Raw genomic sequence first — 25,086 nt, 5'->3', positions numbered from 1 at the left:
TTGCAAATATTTTCTCCCATTCTTTGTGTTTTCTTTTCACTTTCTTGATGATGTCCTTTGATGCACAAAAATTTTAAATTTTGCTGAAGTCTATTTTTTCTTTGTTTGCTCTTACTTTTAGTGTCATATATAAGAAACTATTGCCAAACACAAGGTAATGAAAATTAACCCTTATGTTTTCTTTCAAGAGTTTTACAGTTTTAGCTTTTATATTTAGATCTTCAAATCATTTTGAGTTAATTTTTTTATTTGGTGTGAAGTATGGGTCCAATTTCATTCTTTTTCATGTAGATATCCAGTTGTTCCAGCACCTTTGTTGAAGAGACTGTTCCTTACCCACTGCATGATCTTGACATCTTTGTTGAAAATCAGTTGAACTCTTGATTCTACTTTATTGATCTATGTATCTACCCTTACACCAGTACCACGGTGGTTTGGTTACTGTAGCTTTGTAATATGTTTTGAAATTGGGATGTGTGAGTCCTCCAATTCCATTTTTCTTTTTCAGGATTGTTTTGACTCTTGAGTTCTTGAAATTCCATAGGAATTGTAGGAACAGCTTGTCAATTTCTGTAAAAAGGCATTTGGAATTTTGAGAGGAATTACATTGAATCTGACAGAGTTCTGCAAGAATTGATTTGACAGCTTTTGTTAGCTTATTAGTTGCTTCTGTGGAGAAATAGGGCTCTGGAATGCTCTACTCCCATTTTTGTCAACATTACTGCTGTACTAGTTTTTGCATCTTCCTATAAATTTATGAGTATTTCAAAATTAGAAGTTTAAAAAGTTATCCCAATTTTCTGACCTTCTAAGGAATGAGCTATTATAAATTCATAGAAAAATAGTCTTTGTGGTTGTGTGCAGACTTTAGCTATAGAAAGTATTTTCTTTCTCCTGAATAATTTGGTTTAGAATATGACAGACAGCAAGAGAGGAATTGGAAGAAAGAGGTAGAGATTATTACCCTAATTTGAAGATCTCTAAGTTTCTGTTCTTGAGTCCCCAGTTCTTAACATATTCACCTCTCATTTTGGTAAGATCAATGACAGTTTTGTGTTAATTCAAGCATCACCTGGATAATACCCTTTTGTGGATATTGAAGAGGTAGGTATGATATGGTAAAGTGGAATTTGAAGGACATTTTATGGATATCTTCTATATTGAAAGGAGGGTAAATAGATATGAATAGCAAGTAAGGCAGGTACAATTAGGATTTAATTAATACCCAGCTTAATTACTTTTCTGTTTTGTAAAGTTTATTTATTTATTTTTGAGAGTGGGGGAAGTGGGGCAGAGAGAGAGGGAGAGAGAATCCCAAGCAGGCTCTGCACTGTCAGCAGACAGAGCCTGACATGGGGCTTGATCTTAGAAACCATGAGATCATGACCTGAGCCGAGATCTAGAGTCAGATGCTTAACCAACTAAGCCAGGCATCCCATTAATTACTTTTCACTAGTGGTTATTGATGTTTTTTATTGATTCCCTTCCCCCTTAACACTTGTCACTACTTTGTAGAGAATAAAATAAAAATCTATAGTTATATACTACTATATATATAATACTTTAGAATTAGCTTTCGAATTCTTGGTTCAGGTCGGAGTCAAGAAATCTAAGCAGTTTTGAAAATTTGTTGAACTTGCTTGACCAATATGTGTCAGCTTTATTATACTGACATTAGCTATAATATATGTATAAAATATGCTAGATTTGTTTTTATTTTTATTTTTATTTTTTTTTTCAACGTTTATTTATTTTTGGGACAGAGAGAGACAGAGCATGAACGGGGGAGGGGCAGAGAGAGAGGGAGACACAGAATCGGAAACAGGCTCCAGGCTCTGAGCCATCAGCCCAGAGCCTGACGCGGGGCTCGAACTCACGGACCGCGAGATCGTGACCTGGCTGAAGTCGGACGCTTAACCGACTGCGCCACCCAGGCGCCCCTAGATTTGTTTTTAAAAAGGGCTTACAGTGTATATAAATAGGGGCCATTTCTTAACTTAAGAGATCTTTCTTAAATATCTCCTATCTGATAGGTACTGGATTAGGTACGGAGAATAGAATGTGGGCAAAACCAGTTTTAGTTCCTGCTCCTAAGGCAGAGTACATCTACTTGGTATATTATTCACCTATGCAAAAACAAACTGACCATTATATCTCCAGAGCAGCAATTTATTTCTTGCCTACATTACCTGTAGGTGATTGTTGATTAGTTGTGGCTTTGCCTACATGTCTCTCATTCCAGGATAAAGGAGCAACCTCTATCTGGGAGGTTTCCCCTTCCCTCTCTGCATTTTAGCCATACAGACTTCTTTCTTTTCCTTGAACAAACCCAATGGTTCCTTTCCAGGGTCTTTTCCTATAAGATTCAGTTTGCTTGGCACACTACACACCACACCTTCTCATCACGTCCTAGTTAACTCACACTTAGTAAATCTCAGCTGAAGTTCAGTTATTAGGGAAAATTTTCCTGATCCCCCAAGTCTATGTCAGTTTACACTAATTCAAAGTGATCAGCCAGTAATTGAATTGATTACTAAAACAAAAGTCAACACTCTTTAGAGGATTATAAAAGGAACCAGAATACATTTTGTCATCCATAATGTCCAATATATAATCAAAGTTCATAGTCACATAAAGGAGAAGGAAAATGGAACTCAAGAAAAATGAGTGGTCAATAGAGATCAACCCTAAGATGGTTCATAAATTGGACTTAGCTGAGAAAGGTTTCAAAGCAGCTATGATAAATATACTCAAAAATTAAAATAAAATATGTTTAAAGAGTTAAAGGAAAATGAAACCTTAATGAATTAATAGATAGGGAATATCAGAGAAAAATGGAAAGTGTAATAAGAAAACCAAATGGAAATCCTAGGTCTGAGGAGAAATAAATAAACAAACAAATAAATAAATAAATAAATAAATAAATAAATAAATAAATAATTCTTGTATGGATGTGAGGTCTATCTGGCTGTGACATCTTTCACCCCATTGATCACTAGGGTTGATTTGGCTGATCCGGCTGGCTAGGCAGGTGTTCCTTTCCTCCCTCACTACTTCATGTGTGTTCCTCACAAAGCTGTGTGCTCTGTCAAAGAGGGCAACCTTCCCCAATGAAGGAGTATAGTTCTTCTGTCAAGGGTATACAAGTAGCTGTGCTCCCCTGCTAGAACCCCCAAACAAGCTCTCAAGGTCCATTTATAGGAGAACAGGTTGGTCAAAATTCCAAGATTCCAGACACATCCAAATGAGGTGCTGCATGCGGCAGTCTGCCTTTCTTAAAAAAAGGAAGGAAGGAAGGAAGGAAGGAAGGAAGGAAGGAAGGAAAAAGATAAAAGAAAATTTTCCTGTATGAAATTTTTACAGCAGATTGGAGATAGAAGAATAAAGAGGATAGCAGTAGAATTATCCACTCCAAGAAACACAGAGAAAAAAGATTGAAGGAAAATGAACAGAGCTTCTAGGATCAGTGGGAAAATATCAGTCTTACATATGTGTAATTAGAGTCCCAGAAGAGGAGAGTGACAATGGTAGGAAGCCTATTTGAAGATACAAAGAGTGAGATTTTCTCAAATTTGATCAAAAACATTGATTTATTGATCTAGGAAACTCAGCTAGCCCCGAACAGGATAAATTCAAAGAAAAACACACATAAGCTTATCGTAGCTAAACTGCTGAAAACGAAAAATAAAGAGAAATCTTGATAGTAGTCAATTTCAGATGTTCCATGACATACACATGTTAGAAGATTCACTGGAACTCACAGGACTCAGAAGGAGTTATACTTACTATGCTCTGTTACAATGAAAGTATATAAAGCTGGATTAGGTAAAGGAATAAGATGTATCAGCTAGAATCGAGAGGAAACCAGGCACAAGCTTTCAAAGTCCTCCCTCATGGTGGTCTCATGGGAGACACGTTTTCCTCCTGCACAGAGCTCTAGCAACATATATGAAGTGTTTATGTCCAACTCACCAAAACTGACCCAAAAAGAAATAGAAAATTTTAAACAGCTCTACATCTATTAAAGAAATTGAATTCTTTCAGTAGGCAATAATGTTTTAGATAGGTCACAGAAAATACTAACCATGAAAGAAAAAAAAACATATTGGACTTCATCACAATAAAACCTTCTGCTATTTGAAAAATACCATTAAGAAAATAAAAAGGCAAGTCACAAATTAGGAGAAAATGTTTGCAAAATAAATATTAATTCAGAACACATTAAGAACACTTACAACTCAATAAGAAGACCTATAACCTGATTAACAATGGGCAAACAACCTAAAGAAACACTTCACAAAAGAAGATACATGAATGGTCAATAGGTACATGAAAAGGTATTTAATGTTAGTCATCATAGAACTATAAATTGAAACTATGAAATACTACTACATACTCAACTAGAATGGTTAAAATTTTAAAACCAAATGTTGATGAGGATTAGAGATAAGATTGAAAATCTTACAGATTGTTGCTGGAAGTGTAAAATGGCTGCTGCTGTTGTGTATGTGTACATAAAGTTACAACAGGAGATTAGGAGAAAAAGATGGCGGCATAGGAGGGCGCTGGGCTCACCTTGTCCTGCTGATCACTTAGATTCCACCCACACCTGCCTAAATAACCCAGAAAACCACCAGAAGACTAGCAGAATGGACTCTCTGGAGCCAAGTGTAGACAAGAGGCCCACAGAAGAGGGTAGGAAGGGTGGAGAGGTGGTGCGTGCTACACGGACTGGTGGGGGGGAACCGGGGCAGTGGAGGGGCAGCCCGCCAGGCAAGGCAGAGCCCCTGAAGTCTGGCTTGCAAAAGCAGAGGGGCAGACTCCATGAGTTTTGACAGCCAGTGGGACTTAACATCTGGAATGTTAAAAGTCAACAGCTCTGCTCGGAGAGCGGGAGGGTGAGAGGACACTGAGAGGGAGAGTTGTTGAGTCCCGAAAGACAGAACTCAGCTCAGGACAAAGACGCTGGTAAGCACCATCTCCCTCTCCCATCCCCCAGCCGTAATCCCAAAGGGAACCAGTTCCTATCACCAAACTTGCTTGCACCACGCAAACACCCAACACTGTGCTTATGTGGATCCATCCCTGCGATGGGTCTGCCTCCCTCTCGGTGCTGCAGGGCCCCTCCCACAGAGGACCACCAATGGCAAAGCGAGTTAAGCCTGCCCCTCCTGCCCCTGTGCACCTTGCAGATCCACTCTGGCTAATACGCCAGATCCCATCGAAGCAGCACCACAAGCCTGGCAGTGTGCAAGTAGCCCAGACAGGGGTCACACCACTCCACAGTGAGTCCTGCCCCTGGGAGAGGGAAAGATAAGGTACACATCAGTCTGACTGTGGCCCCAGTGGTGGGCTAGGGACAGGCATCAGGTCTGACTGTGGCCCTGCCCACCAACCCAAGTTACTCCAGACAGCACAGGGGAACTGCCCTGCAGTTTGCCACCACCCCAGGGACTACCCAAAATGACGAAATGGAAGAACTCTCCTCAAGAGAAACTCCAGGAAGTAGTGACAGCTAACGAATTGATCAAAAATGATTTGAGCAATATAATGGAACAAGAATTTAGAATAATAGTCATAAAATTAATCGCTGGGCTTGAAAAAAGTATAGAGGACAGCAGAGAATCTATTGCTACAGAGATCAAGGGACTAAGAAATAGTCATGAGGAGCTAAAAAATGCTATATATGAGGTGCAAAATAAAATGGAGGCAACCACATCTCAGATTGAAGAGGCAGAGGAGAGAATAGTTGAATTAGAAGATAAAATTATGGAAAAAGAGGAAGCTGAGAAAAAGAGATAAAAAAACCCAGGAGTATGAGGGGAGAATTAGAGAATGAAGTGATGCAATCAAACGGAACAATATCCGTATAATAGGAATTCCAGAAGAGGAAGAGAGGGAGAAAGGGGCTGAAGGTGTACTTGAACAAATCATAGCTGAGAACTTCCCTGATCTGGGGAAGGAAAAAGGCATTGAAATCCAAGAGGCACAGAGAACTTGCTTCAGACGTAACTTAAATCGATCTTCTGCACGACATATCATAGTGCAACTGGCAAAATACAAGGATAAAGAGAAAATTCTGAAAGCAGCTAGGGATAAACATGCTCTAACTTATAAAGGGAGACCGATAAGACTAGTAGCAGACCTATCTACTGAAACTTGGCAGTCCAGAAAGGAATGGCAGGAAATCTTCAATGTGATGAACAGAAAAAATATGCAGCTGAGATTCCTTTATCCAGCAAGTCTGTCATTCAGAATAGAAGGAGAGATAAAGGTCTTCCCAAACAAACAAAAACTGAAGGAATTCATCACCACTAAACCAACCCTACAAGAGATCCTAAGGGGGATTCTGTGAGTGAAATGTTGCAAGGACCACAAAGTACCAGAGACATCACTACAAGCATGAAACCTACATACATCACAATGACTCTAAACCCATACTTTTCTATAATAACACTGAATGTAAATGGACAAAATGCTCCAACCAAAAGACATAGGGTATCAGAATGGATCAAAAAACAAGACCCATCTATTTGCTGTCTACAAGAGACTCATTTTAGACCTGAGGACACCTTCAGATTGAAAGTGAGGGGATGGAGAACTATCTATCATGCTACTGGAAGTCAAAAGAAAGCTGGAGTAGCCATACTTATATCAGACAAACTAGACTTTAAATTAGAGGCTGTAACAAGAGATGAAGAAGGGCATTATATAATAATTACAGGGTCTATCCATCAGGAAGAGCTAACAATTATAAACATGCACCGAATAGGGGAGCCCCCAAATATATAAAACAATTACTCCCAAACATAAGCAACCTAATTGATAAGAATGTAGTAATTGCAGGGGACTTTAATACTCCACTTACAACAATGGATAGATCATCTAGACACAAGATCAATAAAGAAACAAAGGCCCTGAATGATACATTGGACCAGATGGACTTGACAGATATATTTAGAACTCTGCATCCCAAAGCCACAGAATATACTTTCTTCCCGGGTGCACATGGAACATTCTCCAAGATAGATCATATACTGGGTCACAAAACAGCCCTCCATAAGTTTACCAGAATTGAAATTATACCATGCATACTTTCAGACCACAATGCTATGAAGCTTGAAATCAACCACAGAAAAAAGTGGTTAAATCTCTTTAACAAATGGTGCTGGGAGAACTGGACAACAACATGCAGAAAGATAAAACTATACCACTTTCTTACACCATTCACAATAATAAACTCAAAATGGATAAAGGACCTGAATGTGAGACAGAAAACCATCAAATTCCTAGAGGAGAAAGCAGGAAAAAAACCTCTCTGACCTCAGCCGCAGCGATTTCTTACTTGACACATTCCCAAAGGCAAGGGAATTAAAAGCAAAAATGAACTATTGGGACTTCATGAAGATAAAAAGCTTCTGCACTGCAAAGGAAACAATCAACAAAACTAAAAGGCAACCAACGGAATGGGAAAAGATATTTGCAAATGACATATCGGACAAAGGGCTAGTATCCAAAATCTATAAAGAACTCACCAAACTCTACACCCGAAAAACAAATAATCCAGTGAAGAAATGGGCAGAAAACATGAATAGACACTTCTCTAAAAAAGACATCCAGATGGCCAACAGTTACATGAAAAGATGCTCAATGTCGCTCCTCATCAGGAAAATACAAATCAAAACCTCACTGAGATATCACCTCATGCCAGTCAGAGTGGCCAAAATGAACAAATCAGGAGACTATAGATGCTGGTGAGGATGTGCACTGTTGGTGGGAATGCAAACTGGTGCAGTTGCTCTGGAAAACAGTGTGTAGGTTCCTCAAAAAATTAAAAATAGATCTACCCTATGACCCAGCAATAGCACTGCTAGGAATTTACCCAAGGGATACAGGAGTGCTGATGCATAGGGGCACTTGTACCCCAATGTTTATGGCAGCACTTCCAACAACAGCCAAATTATGGAAAGAGCCTAAATGTCCATCAACTGATGAATGGATAAAGAAATTGTGGTTTATACACACTGTGGGATACTACATGGCAATGAGAAAGAATGAAATATGGCCTTTTGTAGCAATGTGGATGGAACTGGAGAGTGTTATGCTAAGTGAAATAAGTCAGGCAGAGAAAGACAGATACCATATGTTTATACTCCTATGTGGATCCTGAGACACTTAACAGAAGACCATGGGAGGGGAAGGAAAAAAAAAGAAAAAAAAGGTTAGAGAGGGAGGGAGCCAAAACATAATAGACTCTTAAAAACTGAGAACAAACTGAGGGTTGATGGGGGGTGCAAGGGAGGGGAGGGTGGGTGAGGGGTATTGAGGAGGGCACCTGTTGGGATGAGCACTGGGTATTGTATGGAAACCAATTTGACAATAAATTTCATATTAAAAAAATAATAAAAAAAATAAAAAGAAAAAAATTTAAAACATATTGTTATTACATGACCTAGCAATTCTACTCATAGGTGTTTTACCAAGATAAATAAAAATGTGCCCATAAGATTTGTATACAAATTGTTCCAGTTGCTATTGCTGCATAACCATCCCAAATTTAGTAGCATGGATAAAGCCATTTTATCATGCTTATGGATTCTATAGTTAAGGATTTGAGAAAAGACAGGTAAGATGACTTTTCTGTTTTGTCTATGTTTATGGCCTAGGCTGAGAGGGCTCAAAGGCTAGGGGTGACTGGGGGCTGGAATTATCTGAAGACTCGTGTGCTCATAGGTCTGCTGGTTGATGCTGACTATTAGTGGGGACTCAGTAAGATTGTCAATGGAGAACGCCTACATGTGGCCTCTCCATGTTAGTCCTTGGGCATTTTCATAATACAGTGGATAGGTTTTGAGAATGATGGTCCGACAGAGAATCAAGTGGAAGCTATATCACCCGTGTGACCTAGCCATGGTAACAAGTTTACCTACATTGAAAGGGAGGTTACATTGATTCCACTTCTTGATGAGACAGATGTGTCCAAGTTATCTTGTAAGGAGATTATGTTGTAGTCATCTTCAGATAGTAGTCTGCCAGGTAAATGTGTATAGCAGCTTGATTCATAATAGGTCCAAACTAGAGGTAATCTGTATGTCAATCAACAGGTAAACAGGTAAATACATTGTGGTATGTTCATAAAAGTTAGCAATAAGAAAGAACAAGCTATTGATATACTCAACAGCGTTAATAAATTTCAAAAACATTATGCTGAGAAGATGAAGCCAGAAACACACGTACATAATATATGACTCCATTTATATGAAGCTCTTGTGCAGACTGAAATAATCTATAGTGATAGAAATCAAATCAGTAGTTACCTGAGATAGGGGATTGGAGGATTGACTGGAAAGGTTGGATATATAGAACTGAACATTTAAAATGTGTACATTTTATTGTATATAAATTGTACCTCAAAATTGATTTTTAAAAACTAAAAAAAAAAAAAAATAGTAAGGGCAGATAGAAATTAGAAACAAGCATACAACTCTTTTGAGAAGTTTTAATGTAAAACTGGAACAGGAAATGTGAAGATAGCTAAAGAGGAAATGAGGTTAAGAGCTTTTTGGGGTGAATGAATTAGTAGCGAGGGACAAATTTAATTAGGAAGAGACGGAGACTTGTTAAAGTGATTTTGTTAGGTAGGGAAGAGAGGATAATTGTAGTGCATTATTCAAAGGATTGGCCTCAAATAGGTTCATGGACAATTCATTTATAGTTACCAGAAGGGAAGCTGGAGTGTATAGATACAGATGCTTTAGGTATGTAGACATTTGTGAATATATGGTAATTTTCTTGTGATTGTTCAGTGAAGTAGGAATTAAGATTATCAGCCAAGAGTTAGAATGGGGAGAAGGTTTTGGGGTTTTGAGGATCAGATACAATACATGAAACAAGCAGGAGAGTGGGAAAGTGAGTAGACTACAGGGGAACTCTGCATGATTGCCAGGTAGCCTTAAGGGCATGCTTAAGGTTCTTGGTCATAACTTTTAAATGTTGTTTTAGTCATTTTCTCCACTTTGTTCAGCTGAGTGGTGCTGACATGGACCATGTAGAGAGTTGGATTTTACCAGAGCTGTATTTTTCCAGAGGAATAAACAATTAAAGGCAAAATAGCTGAGAAAGTATATTCAAAATGGTGATTAGAATTGACTAATAATTTAAATGGGCAAGGAGAGAAAGAATATTGGGATATGACATTACATCCGGTACGGTCAAAAGGTTTTGGGGTTTGAGTGCATAAAAGGGTGTGCTGAAAAGATATGAGAGATCAAAGTGGGTAATGAGAAGGACTAGAGCAGTAGCTCTCAAAGGATCATTTGGGGATCTCTTGGGAGTCCCTAAAACCCTTTCATGTAGTCTACAAGCTTAAAACTATTTCCATAATAATAGTAGGGCTTCTATTTGTCTTTTTCATTCCCATTGATAAATAAACAGTGGTTCTTTCCAGAGGCTACATGGTAAGTGATGACTAATGGGATGTGTGCTTATGTGTTCTTGTTTTTTAAAAATTTCTGTTTTGTTTTTAAATATAGTAAATACCAATAGATATTAACCTACATAAATAAACAACTTTTTCAGAGCCTCAATAATTTTTAAAAATAATTTTATGAACAATTTTAGATTTATAGAAAAGTTACAAAGATAGTATAGAGTATTCCCAAATATCACACACCCAGCTTCAATTTCTCTTTTTTTTAATTTAATTTTTTATTTTTAAAAATTAGCATATAGTGCAACAATGATTTCAGGAGTAGATTCCTTAGTGCCCCTTACCCATTTAGCCCATCCCCCCTCCCACTACCCTTCCAGTAATCCTCAGTTTGTTCTCCATATTTATGAGTCTCTGCTGTTTTGTCCCCTCCCTGTTTTTATTAGTTTTGTTTCCCTTCCCTTATGTTCATCTGTTTTGTCTCTTACAGTCCTCCTATGAGTGAAGTCATATGATTTTTGTCTTTCTCTGAGTCATTTCACTTAGCATAATACCCTGTAGTTCCATCCACGTAGTTGTAAATGTCAAGATTTCATTCTTTTTGATTGCTAGTAATACTCCATAGTATATATATACCACATCTTCTTTATCCATTCATCCATCGATGGACTTTGGGCTCTTTCCATACTTTGGTTATTGTTGATAGTGCTGCTATAAACATGGGGGTGCATGTGTCCCTTCAAAACAGCACACCTGTATCATGTGGATAAATGCCTAGTAGTGCAATTGCTGGGTCGTAGGGTAGTTCTATTTTTATTCAGTTTCTCTTAATGTCATTTTAGGATTGTACATTTGTCATTACTATTACATTTCTATTAACTAAGTTCCAGACTTTATTGGGATCTCATCAGTTTTTTCATCGCTGTCCTTTTTCTGTTCTAGGATCTGTTCCAGGATACCATATTGTATTTAGTTGTCATGTCACCTTAGTCTCTCTGGTCTCTAAGAGTTTCCTGGTCTTTTTTGTTTTTTTATGACCTTGTTACCTTTGAGGAGTACAGATTGGAAATTTTGTAGAACATCCCTTAAATTGAGTTTTATCTAATGTTTTTCTCATTATTATACTGGGTTTATGGGTTTTTGGAAAGAATACCACAGTGGTTAAGTGCCCTTCTCATCATATATCAGGGGTGTGTGATATTCACATGACATCATGGTTGAGGTTAATCTTGATCAAGTCAGTGTTTGACAGATTTCTCTTATAAAGTTACTATTTTCCCCTTTCTATATCCTATTCTTTGGAAACAAATCACTATATACAACACATTCTCAATAGGGAGGCAGGGACTAAACTCCTCTTGGATATATCATTTGGAATTCTTATGAAAGGAAGTCTTGTCTCTTGCTCTCTAAATTTTATATATTTATGTATGTATGTCTTGTCTTTCCATATGGATTCATGTATGCTTATTTTATACTTTGGGTAATAATTCAGTACTAAGTTATTTGTTTCATTGCTGAAATTGTTCCAGCTTTGGCCATTGGATATTCCTTTAGGTTGGCCCAATATTTTGAATTGTAAAATGGCTCTGACCAAATGTTTGAGAATAGCTCATCTAGGTTATGATCATAGGATTGAGTAGCTGAGGCAGGGAAGAAGACAGTGTTGTTGGAGATTTTTAGGGATTAAGAGTTCAGGGTGTGAGAAAATAATCACCAAGAATTTAAGTCTGAGTAGTTTGAAAGAGGGACAGTGAGTGAGAGCTAAGGTCATTTACAAATGAAGGGGAGGGATAGTGGTGGGATTGATTGATAGATGGCAGCTACAGGATTTTCAGGGTAATGTTGGGTGGATATTTTAAAAAGAGAGAGGGAGAATGATCTGGAATGATAATAAGGAGGAAGAAGGACACTTATTTTACCTCTAGGCCCAGTGGTTTCTTCCAGGGCTACATGAGGAAAAGCAGCCACTCTGAGAAGATCACAGGGAAAGCAGTGTCTTTAGAGAAGAACCAGGCTTCGTGTTAGAAAAAGAAGAAAGAGACATACAGAGAATTGTTGAAGATGTAGAGGATTTGGCTGCTAACAGATTGTTAATTTCAGAAGGCACAGTGAAAGAACCTCCTTCCAGAATTAAGATGGGATGGGAGATGGTGGTAAAACAGTGTGTACAAGAGTTATAAACCTTAGTGTGTGAAGGCAGAGTGTAACCTGGGAGTGGTAGCTTCTTGTGGTTCCCAATTTAAACAGGAATCAGGGATGAAGGGAATAATGACTTTGGTTTTGGTAGACCAGAGGCAGATAGTGGTGGTGAGGCTGTGAAAGTTTCAAGGATAAGGAGGTATTTTGAGACCTCTCTTTTGAGTTCTACAGAAGAAGGCTCAAGTTTTACTTGAGCTTGCATGCTTGTGAAACACGTGAGGATACAGATGAACTCTGGTATGCAGTTGAGGTCTCCCATTTGATCTCTTGTCAAGTGAAAGATAAGAGGTCTGGCTATTTGGTGTTACTATTGTATAATATACACACAGAAAAATGTGCAAATCAGTGTTAAGCTTGGTGAATTTTCACTAAATGAAAATTTAGTAACTGGCCCCTACATCAAGAAGCAGAATATTACTAGAACCCAAGAAATAACTCCCTCAGGGGAACCATTATCCTAACTTTTTTTTTTTTTAATTTACATCCAAGTTAGTTAGCATATAGTGCAACAATGATTTCGGGGGTAGATTCCTTAATGCCCCTTACCCATTTAGCCCATCCCCCCTCCCACAACCCCTCCAGCAATCCTCTGTTCTCCATATGTAAGAGTCTCTTATGTTTTGTCCCCCTCCCTGTTTTTATATTATTTTTGCTTCCCTTCCCTTGGATTCATCTGTTCTGTGTCTTAAAGTCCTCATATGAGTGAAGTCATATGATTTTTGTCTTTCTCTGACTAATTTTGCTTAGCATAATACCCTGTAGTTCCATCCACGTAGTTGCAAATGGCAAGATTTCATTCTTTTTGATTGCCGAGTAATACTCCATTGTATATATGTACCGTATCTTCTTTATCCATTCATCCATCAATGGACTTTGGGCTCTTTCCATACTTTTGCTATTGTTGATAGTGCTGCTATAAACATTGGAGTGCATGTGCCCCTTCGAAACAGCATACCTGTATCCCTTGGATAAATACTTAGTAGTGTGATTGCTGAATCATAGGGTAGTTCTATTTTTAGTTTTTTGAGGAACCTCCATACTGTTTTCCAGAGTGCATTATCCTAACTTTTAACACAATCGATTAGTTTTGCCTGTTTTTGAAGTGTATGCAAATGTAGTTACAGAGCATGTACTCTTTCGTCTGCCTTCTTTTCCCCAACATTGTGACACTGATATAATTATAGTTTTCTTATTGTCATTGCTGTATAGAACTCCATGTGGTCTATTTATCCATTCTACTCTTGATGAACATTTGGTTTGTTTCTAGTTTTTAACTGTTTACAAAAACTGCTGCTCTGAGAATTCCTAACTAAGCACATCTTTTAGAAAACATATATCCACATTTCTCTAGGGTATATTTTTATGAGTGGAATTGTTGGTCTGTGGAAGATGCATTTGTTCAAGTTCAGAAGATATTGTCAGAGTTTTCCAAGATATTGTACCAATTTATATCCATACCAGCTCTTATGAATATTCTGTTTGCTCCATATCTTTTTTCAACACTTGGGATTTTTGTTTTTCATTCTAGCCACACTTGCAAGTGTGTGTGTGTGTGTGTGTGTGTGTGTGTGTGTGTGTGTGTGTTGAACACCTTTCATATGTTAGGTTTTTCATTTGGGTAACTGTTATGCTTGTTTTTCCTATTGGATTATCGGCCTTTTTCTTACTAATTTGAGTTCTGTATATGAGACTTCTGTTAGATATATGAAATGCAAATATCATCTCCCACCCTTTGGCTTTGTCTTTTCATTCTCTTAGTGGTAACTTGATGAACAGAAGTTCTTCCCTTCCCCCCATCCCCAAACCCCACCAGCTTTATTGAAGTGTGATTGACAAATAAAAGGTGTATGTATTTAAGGTATCAATATTTTGATATGCCACAATCAAGCTAATTAATATATCCATTACCTCACTTAGTTATCTTTGTGTGTGTGTGTGGTGAGAGCACTTAAGAGCTACTCTCTCAGCAAATTTCAAATATACATTTTCAACTGTAGTTACCATGCTGTATGTACATTAGATCCCCAGGACTTATCTTGTGACTGAAAATGTACATCTTTTGACCAACATCTCCCCATTGCCCCCACCTCCATAGCCCCTGGATACCATCATTTTACTCTCTGTTAACTATGAGTTTGACTTTTTTAGCCTTTACATATAAGTGAAATATTGGAGTATTTATCTTTCTGTGCCTGATTTATTTCACCTAGCATGATGTCCTCCAGGTTCACCCATTTTGTCACAAATGGCAGCATTGCCTTTTTAAGGCTGAATAGTATTTCATTGTGCACTGCATTTTCTTTATTCACTCATTTGTTGACAAACAGAAGTTCTTAATTTAATGAAGTCCAATTTATTTTTTTAATTGCTTTATGAACAGTGCTTTTGTGCTTCTTGTTTAAGAAACCTTTGCCTACTCTAAGGTTATGAATGTATTCTCTTATGTTTTTCTCCAAATGCTTTTTGTTTTACCTTTTTCACTTAAATCTAAGATCCAACTGGAACTGATTTTTGCATGTGGTATGAACTACTAGGTCATGGTTCTCCATATGTATGTGTGTGTGTATATATATATATATATATATATATATATATATATATGGAATGAAACAGGGTGGCCAGAAAAATATTATAGTTATATAATTATATAATATTATATATATAATTATATAATTATATAATATTATATATATTATATTATTTAATATATATATATATTTTTTTTCCTGGCCACCCTGTTTCATTCCATTGATTCTTTTCGGCCCTTTTGATAATACACACTGGCTTAACTACCATAATGTTTGTTAAATTTTCTAGTAAACCTTGATGTTTAGAAGTTCAAGTCCTGTAGCTCTGTTGTTCTTCAAGATTGCTTGAGTATTCTTGATAGTCAAATCCCTCTTGATTCCTTTCAACCTTTTAAAAATTCATTTTAACTAGGGAGTTGTTTTGAATTTTTGTAAAAATTTCACCTCCCCAATTCTCTGTAATTTGATGTAACATCGTTTTATTTGTGATAATTTTCTATCTTAATTTACTAAGTAAACAATGAATCAATACAAAAGAAAACATGTGTATTTAAATTTACTTTCCTTCATTTTGCTTCACAAATAAGTATAATGTAACAAGATAAAAATAAAAATGCAGAAATAAAATAGGGATAAGAGTATAATATAAAACGACAGATAAGATTAATTCAGGCCTGCTTTTTTGTATACAGAGTTAGGGCACAAACTGTAACTCCCATTTTATTAGAGTCAAAGCAAAGAGAATCAGTTATGAGATTCACAGTATCCATATGTAAAAGCAAACCAGTTACTCTAAAGGAGAGTTTTTCCTGGTCGTAAAAACTGAAGATGTGAATTTTCTCCTTTTTTGGATTTTAAAGGTGATAACATGTGAGATAGCAGTGTTTTTGGTAACATTTGGGACACAATTCCAAAGCCCAATTTACCTGAATGGACAGTTCTATAAAATCAGTAATATGGTACAAATTTTTCATAGTATTTAAAGCGTTATTGCCAGGTACTGTAATAAGTGCTTTTATTTGCATTTTTCATTTAATCATAACCCTTGACCGTAGTTGCTATGGTTATCTGTATTTCACAGATGAAAAAATTAAGGTAAATAACTTGCCTAAGGTTCTACTACAAATAAGTAATAGAATCAAGATTAAGTTTCGGGCAATTATACCTCTATTTCTACTACATGATTATGCTGATAAAAATTAAGTCTCATGCAGGATTTGTGCCTGAATTAGGGGTTTAGGAAATTCAGATAGAGCTAAGGTTTTCTTCAAGAAACAGTTTCTAGGTCTACGTTCATATAGATGGTGGAAGAAAACAACATTGTATTTTCACAGCAATTTTGCTTGAGCTAAATTTGTTTTGCATGTTCTTTAGCTTCTTTTTTTCCCTTATTTTTACTTAACTAAATCCCAATCTGAATAACTATTGTTGAATGTGATCATTATCTTGAATATTATCACTTTTACTCTTGTTTTATGAGTATTAAGCTTTCAGGGAGCCAATTGGCTTGCCTAAATAGATCGTAAAGAATCAAAATATAAGCAAATTAAATTACTAAACTGCTTTGTACAAAGTCAGTTTTGTAGCATGTCTTTTTATATTTTTGCAGTTTTAAATTATTTTCTGAAATTTTCTTAAGATGCATGATATTTTGGAATTATTTCATTGAAACTGGGGGAAAGTGTTCAGTATGTTTTGCAGCTGGCATTCCTAAAAGCTGAATGAACATTGCAGAGCCAATTTAATTATGTTGTGATATTTATAGTTTTGTTATAATTCTTGCATTTGAATACTTGTTTGTGCACATTGTTTTGAAGTGAGCCTGCTAATTTATGTTTGAATCTGCCTTAATTTCACAAAGAAGAAGTAACACAATTTTATAGGATTAGTTCTATTCATAGTAATCTAAAAATAAAATATATTACAAATTTTAACATTTTCTGTGTTAACTTCCAGGTTGGAGGTCTAGAACAGATGTGGAAAGATGTTCACTTCAGAGAAAGGGGTTGTGGAGGAATGGTTGTCAGAGTTTAAGGTAATATTTACTGTCTCAATATAATAATTATACTCCAAAGAAGTTTTGTCTGGGGTTTAAATCACAGTGGCTTTTTTAAAAAATACTTTATTTTACTTTTTGTAATTTTTATTCTTTTTAATGACTGAAAGGCTAAATATCTATGGAAGCAGAAATATGTTCCAACAAATCTTAATAGGGAATTATTTATACATAGTAGTTTTTTCTAGGAAATCAATTCCTTTTTTTCTCCCAAGTGGTTAAAAGATTTTGTTTTCTCCTTTTCACAGCAACACCACAAAGAATGGTTAAAGTTTCTGATTATTAATGTTACCCTTTCTAACCACCATCAAAAATTCAATGTTTAGGGGCGCCTGGGTGGCGCAGTCGGTTAAGCGTCCGACTTCAGCCAGGTCATGATCTCGCGGTCCGTGAGTTCGAGCCCCGCGTCAGGCTCTGGGCTGATGGCTCAGAGCCTGGAGCCTGTTTCCGATTCTGTGTCTCCCTCTCTCTCTGCCCCTCCCCCGTTCATACTCTGTCTCTCTTTGTCCCAAAAATAAATAAATGTTGAAAAAAAAAAATTAAAAAAAAAAAAAATTCAATGTTTAAATGTTTCTCCCAGTTTAGAGGGCAAAGGGAGTGGGCATGATCAACAATGAGGAGAAGATGGAAAGATATTTGCCCACCTTTCTACCAATGGATTCTTCTCTAGCTGGTTAACTTTTGTTTTCTTGTCTTATGAAGTTTTCTCTATAATTGCTAAAATTGTGTTCTTTAACCAGTTAATTACCTTCTCCTTGTCCTCTGGGTCTTGTTACACATAATTACGTGAACTTCATGATCATGAACCAGAGGAATGAAGAGTTTGTAATGCAACTATCAATTTTTTGTCTAGCCTAATGAGCCCACCACTTTCTGGGACAGATGTATTGTCTCACAAAGTCAGACTTAATTGGCTTGTTTCAGTGAAGGAGACTACAACAGGCACTATATGGCCAACTTACCAAACAGAGGAAAAGACAAAATTATTATAGTGTTTGGAGGAAGGGTGAAATTCAGATGAAAAATTAAAAAAAAAAATTTTTTTTAATGTTTATTTATTTTTGAGAGAGACAGAGAGAGGGAGAGAGCAGGAACAGGGGAGGAGCAGAGAGAGGGGAGACACAGAATCTGAAGCAGGCTCCAGGCTCTTAGCTGTCAGCACGGAGTCTGACACACGGCTTGAACTCACAAACCGTGAGATCGTGACCTGAGCTGAAGTCAGACACTTAACTGACTGAGCCACCCAGGTGCCCCTACATGAAATTTAAATGGAGTAGTATTTTGATGGGCTAAACACAAAGCAGAGCTGTGTGTAATGGAGTTAAAATCTGGTATGGACTTCAGAGTGGACCCAGGATCATGTTGTCTTGGAAACTACACAGTTAACATCCATGTGGAATGTTGTGTTCAGAAACCCCTTATATGAAGCTCTGCACCTTGACTGGAAATCAAGCCTGCTTCTCTGTTTCAAGGTGACTTAGATCCTTCAGGAAGAGTGGGATGTTTCATTCTTACTGATATATGTTTAAACAGCAAAGTTTTTGATATCTATGATTTTAGATAACAAGGCTTCTCAGTGAATAAGGATATAGCTAGTCACTCAAAAAAGGGAGGTTGTTACGACACTTTAGCTGCAGTGTGTCCTTGAGAGAAGTGGTGTTTCCTGTTAATTTTGCAGCTGGTCTTATCAGTCATTATTATCTCATCCTGACAAATGTCTGGGCAGATTTTTACTTTGTAATTTATTATAGTCATGAGTTGAGTATCCTTCTACAGATCCCCTAAATCATCATAACGTGAGGTAGAATCTTATAAAAGTGCACTGTATATAGTGCCTTCTACATATTCTAATAATTTGATTACATTTTGTATGTGCTTTTTTTCCCGGCATATGTTGTTTTTGTGAGTAAGTATTCAAGGTTTTAAGCTTTTTTTGCTTTAGGAGTATTTAATTTGGTTCATTATACCATGATTTTTTTTTTTTTTGACAGTTGATGGAAATCGTCAAATTTAAAAGTTGAGTACTATTAAGGATTCTTATGTTTGATAGTGAAGTCAAATTTGCAAAAGCAGATATAGCCAGTTAGCCATTTTTTAATATGGAAGTTGTGGAAAGAGGGCCTGTTAAAGGATGGTATAGGGGAGGGGTCAACTGTTAAGGCAAGTAATTGAAAATCATGACTGATTCCTTACCTTCCTGCCTGTTTGTTTATTCCCTTCCCCTCCTGGCTTGGATACATAGCACCCTAGCAAGTGTAGCAGTGAAGAGTAAGGTAAAGGGGCAGTGCAGCAGTATGGGCAACACTATGCCCCAGTGCTTGAAGAAGTGGGTAGCTAGGGTGGAGGGTTGCAGAGGTGACATGTAGAAGACTCAGCCAGAGGGGTTACATTGGTAGGTTGGTTACTCTGAGTAAATAAATAAATATATGGAGGATAATGGGAGTTAGGTTTCTCAGTGTCTGAGAAAGGAATTAGAAACATGGAATGGGGAGTGGCAAGAAAGAACCTTAAGGTGTTAGATTGGAATTGTAAGAATCAGTATGACTCATGGATCTAAATATGTATGTGATATCATTATACATGTATATCCGTATGTAAATGCATACATATATTTCCCAGGTTTGTTCACTGGGAGGGCTGAGAAACAATGACAGTTACACCCCAGTAGTAATGAGTATATTATGCACCCAGATCTTATTTTCTAAGTACCATTTTCCACTAAAAGAAAGTAGGATGTGAATAAAGTATTATCTAAATAATATTTTATCTATATAGTGTATTAGTGAGTAGTGCTATTTTATCAAAATTTTTATAAGTTTAATTCAAGGATAAAGAAACTTTTCCATTGGGAGGATGGGAGTAAAATCCTGGGCCCTATGAATTAAAAAGTAATTTAATTTAATTTTCTTCTAACCCCCAAGATTAAATTTACCCAATTTCCAGTCAGTTTAACTCAGTAAATGTTTTAAATTATTGTCAAGTCTGTATTATAGCTAGTTAAGAAGACATTTTCTGTTTCTTGGTTAATTTGGTAAGCATTCCTGAAAATTATTTTGAATGTTATTCTGAATTGTGTTCATGTATGTTGAATTCAGCTCTGTTTATGTTTAATGAAGAGATTAAGGTTATCAGGCAAAATCAGCAGCATATTAAAGGTAATAAAAGGTGGAAAAGTACTTGAGAACGTATCTCTTAAAACTATTTTGTCTTTTGAAATGATTTGTAATGTTAATTACATATTTTGGTTAAAATAAGAAAGGAAGTTTGTATGTGCACATATATATATATATATATATATATATATATATATAGAGAGAGAGAGAGAGAGAGAGAGAGAGAGAGAGAGGAGAGGGAGAGGCAAAGAGAGAGGGAGAGAACGAGAGGGAAAAGGAGGGGGGGTATTGAGGGAGAGAAGGGGTTGGAGGAGAAAGCCTTTGCTTGGTTGTTGAATTTAATAACCATGGTACTATTAAAGCTAAGATCATCAGATTGATAAAGTAGTACAAAGCGCATTGGGCTGAGAAGTCAGAAACCGTTTGATCTAATCATAATTATTCTGCTATGTGGTTTTATGATGTTGGAAAAATCACATAACTTTTTTGGGTTTCAATATCCTCATCAGAAAAAGTGAGTGGGTGGTCTGTGAAGATGATTTTAGTTTTACATTGTTCCATGGTCACAGTTTGAACTCCCAACCTAACTTCATTCACTATGCTCTGAAATGCACAAAGACAACACAATTTGTTGTGTGAAAAAAAAAATTTTTTTTGCCTTTGGAAAAACTTTTCAGTATATACTCTAGCTATAGGCCCTCATTAGTATTCTCTTTATATACCAACAAAGTGATTCAATTTGAGACTTCATTATTTTAATATTTTCTGAATCATTCAGTTTTTATCTTTTCAAAGATTGATTTGTAAAGTATTAACTTTCAGATTGTATTGTGTTTTCCTTAATGCTATGTGTAGATTTATCTAGCAGAATTCTAGACTGCTAATTTTTAAATTTTCTGGTAGTCACTGAATCTCAAAATCTAGTCTTATGTGTAATGTTGTTGAACAGAGTTGTTTTATTTATTGGCTCTCCATCCATCTGTCTATCTTCATTAATTCTCTTCTACCCAACCCATATCACCTCCTTACGTTTTTAAAAAGCCATCTGCCAAATGATACTTTAGTATGAAGCATCTGTCTTCTTCAACTTTTGCCAAGACTAATTTCCCATTACTTTTTTTTTTTTTTTTCTTGTCTTCTGACAAAAATTCTGCCTTCTGAAAAGTGAGAAAACTTAGCTGGTATTTAAGAAGGCCGGTACCTTTGAACTAGTACAGTGCAAGAAAATTCAAAGGTTTGCTATAGTAGTCCTTAAGTCCACTAGGCATGGTTAGATCTTAAGTTTTTCAAAACACTGTTTATAAACACAGAAATTATATTTTCTCCCCTTCTGTAGACAAAAGTAGCTTTTCCCACATTCACAAAATGAAATAACGACAGGCTTGTGCACTAAGTTTTAGAAGACACTTCCTCTCATTTAGCAGCACAGTGTCCTGGGTCCAGGATATTTTTGGAGTTTGTCTCTTCAGAGAAGAGCTATCCTTTTGTCTTTGGCTGTTTCACAGACAATGTTTTATTTCATGAAGGTTAATTGGTACATAAATTGAAAATTATAATGAACATTTTTAATGAATGTTCCAGTTTTAGCCTAAATAGTATATGTAACATTATAATAATCTTTCTATTTACTAATCATTTTTAAAATTTATATTTCAATTCACTCCATTTTAGATTTTATAGTTAGACATACACATCTATATAATAGTGTATTTTATATATATAGTTCAGGTTCATTTCCATTCAGGGGGTTAGAAATCTGTTATTTATAGGGATGCCTGGGTGGCTCATTCGTTTAAGCATCTGACTTCTGCTCAGGTCAGGATCTCATGGTTAATGGGTTCAGCCCCACACTTGGCTCTGTGCTGACAGTTCAGAGCCTGGAGCCTACTTTGGATTCTGTGTCTCCCTCTTTCTCTGCCCTCCCCCGCTCACACTCTGTCTCTCTCAAAAATGAATAAACATATTAAAAAAACTTAAAAAAAAAAAAAGAAATCTGTTGTTTATTTGACCGTTATTCCCTTTTATATAAATTCCCCTAGTGTAAGGTTACTCTTGATCAAATAACGGAAATGGAATGTTGCCTGGAGATCTTTTGTTACTTGCTTTTGAAATATTGAAGAATGCCCTAATCTCCTCTTTATGTAAGCAATTGCAGTGAAACTTTCTTTTTTTACTCTGGAGAATGGTGGAAGGTTTCCAGACAGTTCATATTTACTTACTGTTCTGGTAAACAAAACTATCTTATTGAATTAAAAAAAGAATCTATTCATTTATATATCTTAAGATGTAATGTGACCTATTTTTAAAGAATCTACTGAAGTGTAAATAGTGGCAGTGTTTATTCTCATTTTGTTCATCTATACTAAATCCCTTCAGCGGAGGTTTGAGTATGAGGCCTTGTGCTGAGTGCTGTGGATGGAGAGATAATAAGATAGTTTTTGCCCTTAAGGAACTCATGGTAAAGTAAAAATGAATCATATATCCTTAGTACAAACATTTATGCTGTTTAATTTTCAGTGTCTGTTTATGCACATGTACATGTATATGCACTAATCATAACTTTTAAATTATTAAATACTAGGAGATGGGACAAATAAGAAATAGTATATACCGTAGAATGACTATTAGCAATATCCTGAGACACTGTATCTACTGCAAGATTAACATTTGTTGACTGATTAATTGAGGTAATTTGCATGAGAAAAAATAATGACTTGGAGACAGATATTAAGGAAGAGGTATACTCTAGAAGGGAAGGTTTTTGTCATTTGTTATAATGAAGTGTTTTGTTTTTGTTTTGTTTTGTTTTTTTTCAGATTTCCCTAGTACTTTTACCCCAAACCGTCTGATACTGGAGTTTGATCTCTTCCTATTCCTCTCTGGTCATGGTGTCTTTTCTGAATGGGTGGTACTGGCAAGCTGTAATTAGTTGTCCATATTTTATTTTATTTTTATTTTATTTTTTTTAATGTTTTTATTTATTTTTGAGACAGAGAGAGACAGAGCATGAGCAGGGGAGGGGCAGAGAGAGAGGGAGACACAGAATCCCAAGCAGGCTCCGGGATCTGAGCTGTCAGCACAGAGCCCGATGTGGGGCTCAAACCCACGGACTGTGAGATCATGACCTGAGCCGAAGTCGGACGCTTAACTGACTGAGCCACCCAGGCGCCCCTAGTTATCCATATTTTAAATGGCATTAGGAAAATTAGTTTGCTGGTAGAATGGCTATCTTTTTCACCAGTTCTGAGAAGTCTAAAATTTGCCCCCAACTCTGTTAATTGAACAGCCTTATCTAAGTTAACAGTCACCATATATAACTCAGGAGTTACTTTGGTAGATAATCTTTGGCTTTAAGGTTTGAAACATTAGATCCATATACAACGTGTTTATTAAGAGGTAGGATCAATACCAGTAATGAGATTTTGAATTTGTATGATACTACAAAAAATTTATCTCTAGCTTTACATATGTTTTGTATTCTCATTTCTAACCCCAAACTGTTCAATCAAAGATGAAGTGTTAATGTTAATTTTTATCCTTGTTGATGACAAGAAAATTAAATATGTTTTTTGTTGAGATATATTTCACATAACATAAAATTCATTGTTTTAGGCTGAAAATGTAGTGGTTTTTAGTATAGTCACAATGTTATGCAACTAACACCAGCATCTAATTCCACCACCCCAAAAGGAAATTCCATACCTGTCAGTCACTCCAAATCTCCCCCACCCCCAACCTCTGGTAACAAGTAATGTACTTTCTATTTATGGATTTGCCTATTACGGATATTTCATAAAAATAATTTTTTTTTAAATTTGTTTAGACACTACCAGAAACATCTTTATCAAATTATGCCACAAATTTGAAAGACAAGAGTTCTTTAGTTTCATCTCTGTATAAAGTTATCCAGGAGCCACAAAGTGAGGTAAGTACTCTTATAGTTTATTGTGCGTGTAGTATTCAATTGATTGATTTTTAATTTTTTATTGTGAAATATCACATAAATATAAAAGAATTAGAAAAAGTATATGTTTAAAGAACTTTAATATATATTATGAATTGTTTATCTGATTACATTTGGGAAGTGGTGTAGAGGGGATGAGAGTAGAATATTGTATTTTCAAAAAAATGGTTGAATAATAAAAAAAAGAACTATAATAAAATGAACTTCACTGTACCATCCCCTAGGCCAAGAAGTAGATTATTACTATATTCTAAAAGCCATCTCTGAACATGTTCCTCCTCTTCTTTCTTTCTTTCTATCTATCTATCTATCTATCTATCTATCTATCTATCTATCTATTTATCTTGCTAGAGGTAGCCTAGAAAGTCAGCGTCATTATATGTCTTTGTTCATTCAGCAAATATTTGTATGCTCACTATAAACCAGCTTTGACGCTAGGCAATAGAAAATCAAAGAGTAGTAACACATGGTCTTTATCTTGAAAGAGGAAAAGGAGAGAAAATAAGTAAATACATGCTTTCAAGGGAATGCTTAGATGCATATGCATAAGTTTTCCAGATATGTAATGTGAAAGGACATTCTAAGCTGTTGGAATAGTATATGGAGGGCTAAGAAAATGCAAAACACTCAAGGAATGGCAAGCAGTTTTGTCTGGCTGATGTTTCTCTGTGCTTCCTTCTTTTCTCTTGCTCCCACCCCCCGCCCCCATTTCCTTCTCTTTTTTTAGAAAGAAAATTTAGTTTGAAGGTGATAAAATGATTTATACTCCAGATTCTGGTGCTTGTAAGTCCCAC

At 36.2% G+C, this 25,086-nt stretch overlaps 1 protein-coding gene across 4 annotated transcripts in view; it reads left to right on the top strand.

Moving 5' to 3' along the window:
- FAM126A (family with sequence similarity 126 member A) overlaps positions 1-25,086 on the top strand; it is a 108,119-nt gene that overhangs the window by 31,894 nt on the left and 51,139 nt on the right. For 2 of the 4 annotated variants that reach the window (XM_045495065.1, XM_045495067.1), the window contains exons 2-3: positions 17,116-17,194; positions 24,152-24,253. In XM_045495065.1, the coding sequence (XP_045351021.1) occupies positions 17,144-17,194; positions 24,152-24,253 (153 nt within the window). In that variant the 5' untranslated portion in view covers positions 17,116-17,143. Of the gene's footprint in view, positions 1-17,115; positions 17,195-18,591; positions 18,688-24,151; positions 24,254-25,086 lie in introns of those variants that run through there. The other 2 variants (XM_045495064.1, XM_045495066.1) reach the window with 1 other exon arrangement.

This window comes from Leopardus geoffroyi, chromosome A2 (assembly GCF_018350155.1).
Source record: "Leopardus geoffroyi isolate Oge1 chromosome A2, O.geoffroyi_Oge1_pat1.0, whole genome shotgun sequence".
NCBI lineage: Eukaryota > Metazoa > Chordata > Mammalia > Carnivora > Felidae > Leopardus > Leopardus geoffroyi.
Note: the sequence above shows the minus strand (reverse complement) of the source record. Positions and strands in the feature narration are given on the sequence as shown.